At 45.6% G+C, this 11379-nt stretch overlaps 1 protein-coding gene across 1 annotated transcript; it reads left to right on the forward strand.

Moving 5' to 3' along the window:
• Positions 1 to 449: 449 nt before the first annotated feature.
• LOC119377972 (uncharacterized) lies at positions 450 to 7863 on the forward strand (the record flags this gene model as incomplete). The annotated part of the gene is made up of 2 exons (XM_037647250.2): positions 450 to 614; positions 7373 to 7863. Coding segments are annotated over 2 exons (513 nt in total), but the record flags the coding sequence as incomplete, so codon positions are not given.
• Between the last annotated feature and the right edge of the window lie 3516 nt (positions 7864 to 11379).

Below are 11379 nucleotides of genomic sequence, written 5' to 3' on the forward strand. Positions count from 1 at the left end.
CTAACGGGCGTAGCCTCTTGCCCCTTTGTCAGCCCCCCCCTCCTCCTCCTTCTTGGCGTAGCTTTCAGCGGCTGCGCTGGTACGAAAAGAGAGAGCAAGTGATCAAAGCGTGCGACCAACCTCTTTAAAGCCGCTCGTGAGTGACGGATTCCCAGAAATATTTGCGGCAGTCCATTCGCGAGGCAATATATTGACTGTAATCATCCAATGCAACCATTGGATGATTACATGGAAAAGTGTTGCAGGGCCCCTTTAAGGAAACCGATCGGCTTCTCCTACTTCGCTCGTCTCTACACCCCCCCCCCCTCTTTTAAATGCTGTCGATGAATAGCAGCAAACTGCTAATCAGTGGTTCCTATTAATTGTGTTTTACTTCCAGCGTGATACCACCCCAAGCGTGCAATAGTAAACAAACTATTAATCTGTTTGTATTCTCGTTTCTTACATAGCTCTGCATGGAAGCTGAAATTCGATTTGGCTCCGACATCAACGCCCTGGAAGAGAAGCTCCTCCATGCGACGAGGGTCCTCTCGGTTGTACAGAATGAAGAGTTCACACTAAGAAACCTCTGCGAATTCTTAGAAGAGGGCACAAGTCCTTCATTTATCACTGAGGTTTGTCGACAAGTTTTGGACTTTTTTAACCACTCTGAGCTCTTCGAGACTAGCTGGCAGCTTGATTGGGCAGTTAGGTTCATAAAATCATAAAATAAATATGCGATTAGTGCACCATCACAATGTAAACTTAAAAAGTAGTATAACGCTATCCGACTGCTTAAAGCGTTATATCTTCCCTAAAAATAAACTTATTGGAGGTGTCATTAATTCTTGTCTTGGGTGTATGGTAGTAGCACGTTGGCGTTCATGTTCTCTATGTTACCGTGGGGGTTTATTGAGGATTCTACGAGAGCGGCGATCGTAGCAGCAGCACGCAGGGCGTAGCCAGAGGGCGAATTGTCGGTGTGTGCCAGCCGATGACGATGGGCCTCCGTGCTTGCCGATCTTCTTACTCACATCTAGTATATTCCTTGGGTTAACTTTGTGCATCATTGCACTATCAACGCGGATCTCAGAAGTCACGTAGAAAGAAGCGCATAGCTGAAGTGTGCTCCGCGAAGTGCCGCAAAACTCCCAGCTGCCCACAAGAAAAACATCTGCTCTTTCGATGAACTAATCCCAGTGTTTTCATTAATTACCTGGCAGTTAATTGGCATTTGTCTTAAGTCAATGTATGTTCCAATATTATATGCGTCCAGTACAACCTTTAGCTTAATCAGAACCGTCAATTTCGTTCCTGTTTTGTCTCTATTTAGACTTTTTTTTTCCTGAATATTAGAAAAAGCCGGAAGTGCTTGACCGGAAGTGTTTAGTTAGAAGAGACACAAGCGTGTCACTCTTTGCGTGTGCAAATAAAAAAATTCAACGACAATTACGATACTGTCTAATGCGAATTCAGAGCGCAGCTGTTTAGATGTTTCGATTTTCCGATAAGTTTCCGACCAGCTAGATTCTAGGTGGTGTTTAAATGCCTCGCTAACCGGGAGACCTCAGAAGGCAGCGCGTGAGCGCGTTCCACGACAGCCGCTGCCGACGGGCCTCCGTTCATGCAGCACTTTATTTCTATACATGGTATCGGTGGACGCCCTCGCCGCCTGCCTTAGCGATGACGCTATCGGCGACCGCACGACGGCGCGCACTTCTGTGGCGCCGCGGGTGGCCGCCGCGGAACCTGTCTTCTCGCCACTGTCGTTCCCTCCTCCTCGAGCACTCCTCGCTATCTCCGTATATCTTCCTCCGCTGCACTCCGCGTTTGCGCTTCTTCATCCTCATTCGCTCTACCGGTTACGACGACGCCGACGCCGCTCAACGCAGGAACGGCCTGCTAAGAGCTGCGCTCTAAAACTTGTTTATTATGGGCGAACTTGCGCCTGGAAATCTAGATACAAAAGCTAAGGGTCCACCAGAGCGTTCCACACACAGTCTTCCTTCGACCAACGCACGTCTTCTTATTCTACCAAGCCTCGCATGTCAGCCCACTTTCTCGTGCCCGTGCGCGAGGTGCGTGCGTTGCACTGTCACAAGAAGCGCGAGCAGGCACGAGCATTGCAGACGCTAACAAAGCAACTCGCTGCGCTCCGCGTTCGCTCTCTTTCGTCCTCGTTCGCTCTATCGGTTACCCCATCGCCGCTGACCGCAGGAACGGGCGCCCAAGAACTGTGCTCCAAAACAAGCTCACACACTTGGTTACGGCGTCAATTTTATGCGGTCCTTTATTATTTGATTAGTGGGCTTATGTCCTGCAGCCAGCGCTTCTAGTACGCTCTAATACGTTCGGCGGCGTTACGGTGAAACGCTACAACTGTACCAGAATGATCTGCTGCAAACATATTGTGTGCACGTGATATTTACCTACGTGGCTTGGATATCTCTTAAAGCGTATTTCCATTGAAATGCGAAGGTATTGCTATTGCGAAGGTATTGCTAGGGGACCATGAGGCGATGCGAAGCCGGAGCACTTGCACGATCGCGTTCCGTTGGCGTTCGTTGGGCATGCTACCGACCTCGCGTCGTGGAACGCGAAGAGGGACGCTACGCGCGTCGTATCTTCCATCTAGCCTGGCCGTTAATTCTCACAGGGCGAGCGGGGAACGCGGTCGACAGGCGGGCGAGAGGGGGGCAGCGTGGGAGAGGAGAGAGAAGCGGAGGGGATGCGCATGCGCTCGAGCTCATCGCGGCGTTGCGCAGGAGAGAATTTCGGCATGTCTAGCCCGCGTTTCAGAGGAAGAGAGGAAAGGGGGAGGGGAGAGGGAAAGTGGAGAGGGGGAAGGGGAGAGGGGAGAGGATATGCGCATGCGCAGTAAGGGTGGTCACGCCGCACACCACCACCACCACCACCTCCGGATTGAGCTCCGCCTTAAGATACTTCGCATCTAAAAAATTCGGCAGATCCCATGCACTGTGGGAATCGATGTAATGCGAAGCAGCCAGCAAAGAGCTGAATACATCGCCTTGTTTGTCTTTGAGCCAAATGAAATCATTCATGCCATGGCATCTAGTCCACCATATATCGCATGTTTGCCATCCACGCATGCATGCACAATCTAATATACAGAGGCTCGCATGCACGCAAGAGTCTCCACGACCCCATTCCCCTCTCCTTGTTTTGCCGGATCGTTCAATAAAGTTGTTCACTCACTCACTCACCATGCCAATGAAACGCATGTTCTAGTATATACAATGCATGGCCTGTCGCTTATGTTCATCACGCATTCGTGTCGTGCCATACCAATTTTGGTATATATCCAGTTATCAAAACGGCCGGAAGCACACCATGACAGTCGTATGTAAATCATACCGTACATGGCATGCATAACGTGATTCGCATGTTAGGACCTGTCATTTATGTTCGTCATGCAGCCACATCGCGCAATACCAATTTTGGTGTATATCAAACGAGCGAAATGGCCGCGAGTGCACCACGACTATAGAATGTAAATCACGCCATGACTGTAATGTCATGATTTTCATGTTAACACCTTTCATTTACGTTCGTCATACAGTCGCTTCGCACAATACCAATTTTGGTGTATATCAAGCTAGCGAAACGGCCGCGAATGCACCATGAGCGCGGCATGTAAATCATGACAAACATGACATCCTGTCACGGTTTTCATGTTACCACCTGTTATTCATGCTCGTCATACAGTCGCGTCGCGCAATACCAATTTTGGTATATATAAAGATAGGAAAACGGCAGCGAATGTATCGTGAGTGTGGCTTGCAAATCGTGTCGTACATGACCTGCATGTCATGTTTCCATGTTACCACCTCTCATTTACGTTCGTCATGCAGTCGGGTAGCGCAATACCAATTTTGGTGTACATCAAGCTAGCGAAGCGGCCGCGAATGCATCATGAGCGTGGCATGTAAATCATGACATACATGACATGCATGTCATGGTTTTGATCTTACCGACTGTTATTCATGTTCTTCATACAGTCACTTCGCGCAATACAAATTTTGGTGGATATCAATCTACTGAAACGGCAGCTAGCGCGCCATGAGCGTGGCATGTAAATCAGGTTGTACATGACTTGCATGTCATGATTTTCATGTTACCGGCTCTCACTTACGTTCGTCATACGGTTGTGTCGCGCAATACCAATTTTGTTGTATATCATGCAAGCGAAACGGCCACGAGTGCGCCATGAGCATGACATGTAAATCATGTCGTACATGTCATGCATGTCATGATTTCCATGTTATTACGTCTCATTTACGTTCGTCATACAGTCGCTGCGCGCAATACCAGTTTTGGTGTACGTCAAGCTAGCGAAGCGGCCGCGAATGCATCATGAGCGTGGCATGTAAATCATGACATGCACGTTATGGATGAAAACCATGACATGCATGTCATGGTTTTCATCTTGCCAACTGTTATTCATGTTCTTCATACAGTCACTTCGCGCAATACCAATTTTGGTGTATATCAATCCACTAAAACGGGCGCTAGCGCACCATGAGCGTGGCATGTAAATCAGCTTGTACATGACTTGCACGTCATGATTTTCATGTTACCACCTCTCACTTACGTTCGTCATACGGTCGTGTCGCGCAATACTAATTTTGGTGTATATCATGCAAGCGAAACGGCCGCAAATGCACCATGAGGGTGGCATATAAATCATGACATACATATCATGGATGTCATGGTTTTCATGCTACGACCTGTTTATTCATGTTCTTCATACAGTCACATAGCACAATACCAATTTTGGTGTATATCAATATAGCGAAACGACAGCGAGGGCGCCATAACCGTGGCATGTAAATCATGTCATACATGACATGCATGTTATGATTTTCATGTTACCACGTGTTATTTATATTTGTCATACAGAAATGTCTCGTCATACCAGTTTTCGTATATATCCCTTCATTTAAACGGCCGCGAGCGCCCAGAGACCATGTCATGTAAATCATACTGCACATGACATGCGCGATTCCTTCAACGCGTTGCATCTGCCGGATTTTTTAAATGCGAAGCATTTCTCAGCGAACTTCTGCGACTTTGAGCGTATCTATCTATCTATCTAGCCGCCTACGACTTTGTGCTCTCCTGGCCGTTTCGTTAATCGGATGTATACCAAAATCTATCTATCTATCTATCTATCTATCTATCTATCTATCTATCTATCTATCTATCTATCTATCTATCTATCTATCTATCTATCTATCTAGCCGCCTACGTCTGGGTGCTCTCATGATCGCCTCCTTAACTTGGTGTAGACCAAAATTTGCATGGGAGGGTAAGAGGATTTGACGAATATGATTGCTGGGTCACGACATGAATAACGTTAAAATCCTGCCGCCGCGTACGTCGTCAAACCATTTCCACTAGACACGTGTGGCACATACCCGTTTACCACGGACCGCGGTGTACGGGTATGCGCCACAGGTGATTGACAGTTTATATCTACCCAGGAAGGGTGAGAACAGACATCGGTAACTTAAATGCTAGAGCGTTAAGGAAAACCAACATCCGCAGCGTTGACTCAACGAATGGAAAGAATGAAAATTAGGATCCCAGTAGGAATCGAACCCAAGCATTCAGCGTGGCAATCAGGTATTCTACCACTGAGCCACGCCAGGTCTGTAAAGTGGTTTGGAAAAACAGCCTACGCAGGCGTATAACGGTCCAACGTCAATTGTGGCTGTGGTTCTGGCTATCTAATTTTACAAGAAAGCAATAAACACTATATGATACTCCTACGATGTGTACTCCTAGGATACAGGCGTTATATCAGATTAACGCCTGTAGTTCGAGTGTTGGCTCCGCTTTTATAGCAGGCTAATAAATTATATGTTTGTATTTCTATTATTCAGCAAGCTATACTGAAGCATTGCTCGACCCCGGAGGAATACATCAACAAAAGTTACGTATGATATTCACATCATCGCACCGTAAAGTGCACTTAGACCGCCAGAACGACGCAGCATTTCTTACGATCTTCATTTCTTACGAGGCTGTGCGATGGCCTCATGCTGACCAAGGACGATGCCAGATTGACTGACAGCCGCTTGGTAGACTAGGCTACGTAGGCCACTTACGCCCAGGTATAGTCTACAAATACGACAAACACCATCCACTGATGTTGGACTACGTACCTTGTATCCAGGCCTACCAGCCTCGACGGCCTATACGTCACCAACGCGAAGGGTGGCTTCAGGTTCCGACACGTCGCCGGCTCTGTGGACAGACAATTTGTCGACACAATGACCGAGGCATCCACGAATTCCAACAGCTCTACTGTACCACATACTTCACTACACATGGACCCCTCGTCACCACGATCACGACCGGATCCTGTAACAATTCATGACCAGCTGCTGGTGCTCACTGATCACGGTGATGATGCCCTTATTCAAGAACTGTAAAGAACTTCTTGCACACATGCACACGGGTTCGTGAAACATGCGTGCGTTTTCGGGACACGTATAAGCACTACGTATGAGCTTACCGCTTCTGGTGTTGGTAATACCCACGTTGCCATTGGCAGCGTTACGCGACCGTAAACAACTGGTTATATGACGCATATGAGGCTCTTCAATATATATATGTGTGTGCGTATAAAATTTATACATATCTTTAGCGTCATTTTATAACGTGTCGCTATGTGAAAAACTTACGCCACAGTCACCTACCCGCCGCATGCTTCGCATAATATCGACTCCCGCGGTACGTGATATCTGCCGAATTTGTTTTTCTTTTTTAGTTTTTTTACGTTTATACATGTCCGAACAAACGCAATTCATGAACCAGCGGCCTTACAAAATAATTTAAGTTGCTGTTTTTCGAGTGTGACGACAAAAGGTGACGACATAAAACTGGGCCTTAATTTAGTGTAATCCGGTAGTATAACAATAAACCTAAATGAGTTCACTGACTAAGTTCATGAATACTCCTTGTATATAATCAATTGCGACAGAATAATAGAAAGCGTGAGTTATTTTTAAAGAATGGAACGACCCGCCACGGTGGTCTCGCGGTTACTGTGCTCGACTGCTGGCCCGAAGTTCGCGGTATCATATCCCGGCCGTGGTGGTCGCAGTTTGATGGAGGCCAAATACTGGAGGCCCATGCACTTAGGTTTAGGTTCGCGTTAAAGCACCCCATGTCGTCGAAATTTGCGGAGCCCTCCACTACGGCGTGCCTCATAATCATACCGTGGTTTGAAGACGTAGAATCCCAACAATTATGAAAAAATGGAACCGTAGCGTTTGCTGGGGTTGTATAGTTTTCCTTGTGTCCATTAACACTGTCCGGAGCGTGGTAATTCGTAACTGCTGCGTCACGTGCATATTCTTTGCAGGGTCCAGTACCCCCGATCCGCAGAGACGAGTCGCCACGTATCTACACGATGCACGGCACCTTGTGGATCGACGCCGGTAACGTGGGCGAGACTGTCACAATCGCCAGTGGGCGTCTGGAGCGCGCGCTGGTACTGTGCCTAGTACTCTACTATATCAAACTCCTAGCATACCCGGAGGCGTTCTGGCGAGTCCTCTACGTACTGCAATTCATCCTTAATCCAAGCGACGATCCGGCCACGCCACCAACACAAAGGAACGGGCAGCCATGCGAAGTAACAGAGAGAATGCGCTACCTTTCAGACCTGCTTACAGGGAACGGAGAGACAAGCGGACCAGAAAAGAAGTGACGTTCGAAAGTTTTCCCCGAATACAGGTGCTGTGTCCGCCGAAGTATCCTTATTCAAAGGCGAATCTTCGCTAATTTTTGCCATTGTTGAGGTGCTTATCAAAAGTGGCCTAACACGAATGGTTCCAGTATTCAGATAATGTACTCTGCAAATCATTACCGCAAATTTCGTTTTCGCACATCGAGTAATATCTCTTGGAATAGCAAAAGTACGTCTCTGCTTTTGCTTCGCGAACCAATAGTTGTACGCCACTCATATAGATGTCATAAACCAAATGCATGCCGAGGTTGTGTTTCAAGCATCCACCGTATTTTTTAAAAACAGTTTCTTTGTCATTACTGTGAACATTCCTTGAGTTAGAAATGTGCATTGTAAGCTTCATTGCTGGCTATTTCTAGCTTTTTAACTGTCAAAACGCATTATTATCATCAAGCAATCATAGTGCTGCTCACTGCATGGCCGCGCAAGCGTTTGTGTCATGGTGACGAATCCTTCACTTTCGTTCGTCTTTTAACGTGAAATTCTTATATTTTGTATGGCTTATGTGTTGTTTGTGTTTCGTTTTTGTGCCGGCTTTGAATGTCACTTATCTTGAGGAATACTGAGGTACACATGCAAGAGCCAGGCGCAATAGCGGGTATACGTCACAGCACTGTGTGTGCATTGCATTCGCTATGATTACGACGAGGTTTTGTAGCTGTGGCCTCTCGGTGGTAAAACTCGAACTTGAGACTGAGTGGATATGTATCTACACAGTATTTGTGTGCTCGGATATGACTCAATGGTCGAACTTTAATGGTCAATTCAATGGTCAAATGATCCTGCTTAACAAAGGAGCGTCACGTTGTTCAACACATTTAAGTCTCTGTTTATGGTGGCCTGTAGGAATCGTCTGCGCCAAATTAGCCGGGGCGTCCTCTCTCGCCCAAACAATTTTGTGGGTAGGTCATGCTTTTCAACTTTCAAGATTTGTTCTGAACTAAGGTGCGACAAAAAGAGATGCGTTTAGCTGAAAGAGCCACAGGTGGTGGCTTTTTGTATTTCGGCGTTTTTTAATGCGATTTTTATGAAATGTGCATTTTTATTGCTATATCGTAATTTATCGCGGCACTTGCATGTATTATAAGGAGTCGAATAAAGCTTTTCTTTTTATTCTGGACATAATTGCTCGTATCATGCCAATTTTGCTCATTGCGTCACCTTTCCAATGACGTGAATAGATATTTGCTTGAGCAGCAACTCGGAGAGCCATTTCAACAGCACCCAGTAAGCCTGATGCGTACACGCTGGGATGCATTTTGAAACTCCATTCCTGATATTTAGATATACGAATGTATATGAGACGGAATATTTTGCTTTGCAACTTATAAGGGTACTTGCTTGGGCCAGTTGGTATATATTCATTGTTACTTATTGCGCACCACTTTCAGGACGAAGACTGAACCACACGAACACAATCATTCCTTTCGTGCAAAAACGTTCAATTTGCATAGTGAACTTTTTTTCTGTTGGGCGCGTAGCATAGACTGAATGCTCTCAAATTAAACCATTATTTAATTGATCAATTTTTTTTCGTATACGCTGACGGCAAAAGTAACCTTTTATTTCTTGCTAATCTTGATATAGAAGGATAGTTAAAGTATATTGGATCCCGTGCTAGGTCTGTCGCACTTCGAGATGACGCTTATTTTATTTTTTACGTTTCGATCATTTAGATCCGAAGCATACAGACCATACGCTTGTTCTTTAGTGTCATGTGTCCTAAGTGCAAACGAACCACGACGCTTCAAATGTCATGGAGAATGGTGTGAAGGGAAAATCGAGCTGGTGTAGAACGCCAAAGCACCGTTGTGACGCGGTCCTGAGATTAGGCAGAATCTGTGAAAGGCGATGGAAGGGGCCCTGCAACGTTTTTTCGACTGCATTCTGCAGCGCTGGAGTGCGTGTGGCGCTCAATACTGAGCTGAACGCAAAAAGAATTATCAGAATTGGCACGCGGGAACGAAAGTTATTAGTCTTCAAACTTCAAAATTCCAGCAGACGACAACAAACGTTCCCTTCCGCATTTCACTCTGTCACTGACGTCAAGGGCAGGTTCCAATCATCGCGTGCCTTTCATAGCAAAAGCAGTTTCATAGAGACAAAGCAATTGTGCGGCGCACCAAGGGTCCTTTTGCAATTGTTTTGAAGAGATAAAATACATAATTTGGGAATAAAGACAAAAAACAAAGAAAGACACACAAGGACATAGAAAGAGAGAGAAATAGAGAGACAGAAAAAATAGAGAAAAACAGGGAGCAAGACAAAAAAAGCGAAGGAAAGAGAGAAATCAAGAGAAACAAACAAATTGAGAGAAAGAAAGCAGAGAGGGAGTGAAAGGGAAGAAAGAGAAATAAAGATAGAAAGAGCGGGAAAGAGAAAGAAATGAATAGATCAAGAAAGAAATCGAAAGGTTGCCTTGGAAAGAAACAGATTCTCAGAAGAGATGCAAGAAACGGAGAGAAAAAGAAGGAAAGCGAAGAAAAAGAAAAAAATAACGAGAAACAAGCAAAGCCACTCAGCTGCATTTTTCCTTCAGGCTTGGTACCCCTAGTGCTAGGCTGCCATGATTTTGTTTTCAGTCGTCGGATTACACCTTACGCCCACCTAAACAGCTCCGATCTGAAAAATCCCAGCAGAAATTCGGGACTCTATACGGCAGGTATAGTATCACGGTTCGACTTCGTCGTCTTTGCACGGTGTATTTCATGCGTTCTGTATACGTCCGCCGCTGCCAACACAAGACAGTCTGATATAATTATTCCTGCGTGGGTGCTCGTTGATGTGCGAAATCGAATGGTAGCGTAGGAGCGCTTAATACATATTTGACATCTAGTGAGTACAGAACTTGTTTTTCTCGTATGCAAAGCAACCGCTGCTGGAAAGTGAGGATGTCACTAAAATAAAGACAGACAGCTGCACCGCAGTTCTTACGCAGGGCGAACGGAGGCACAAACGGTATATAACCCTCAGCAAAACAATACTGCCGTACGCTTGTCACTTTTCATCAATTCAACATATCCAAAATCAGTCAACACGCATTATCACTTCGAGTTCCATACAATCTAATGTCTGTGTTCCTCCAGTCTTACAATATCTTGCCTGCTATTTATTTGTTCCAGTTTAACATAGTCATCTTATTCCACAAACTGCTTCATGACAAGCTCGCGCTTCCGTTCATGTCATATGATCTATTGCAGAATGAAAATGTAACAATATTTGCAGCTAATAACAATCTTTATTGCGATAGCAATTATATGGACAGTCTCAGCTGATTTTTGCCGTCGCCGCCGTCACGCACCGTATATGTAAAATATATATATATATTTATATATATATATATATATTGTAATAATACACGTTGGGCTAGGCTATGGTGTCAGCCATGTTCTTTATTTAGAACACCCTCATCTTCCTCGTCTTCCCTTAGTCCTTCTCTAACTTCTTCACCACGTCCACGTACACTCCCCCTCTTTGAAGACTCATCCCTCCTGGGATGATACATGAAGACGTTTCCAACAGTCGCAAACTCCAGAACACCGTCACCGTTTACGTAACCAACCCTCTTGAGAACGCCTTGTTGCACTGCAGTCTGCACCACTCGATAAGGTCCCAAATAC

This window comes from Rhipicephalus sanguineus, unplaced genomic scaffold (assembly GCF_013339695.2).
Source record: "Rhipicephalus sanguineus isolate Rsan-2018 unplaced genomic scaffold, BIME_Rsan_1.4 Seq64, whole genome shotgun sequence".
NCBI lineage: Eukaryota > Metazoa > Arthropoda > Arachnida > Ixodida > Ixodidae > Rhipicephalus > Rhipicephalus sanguineus.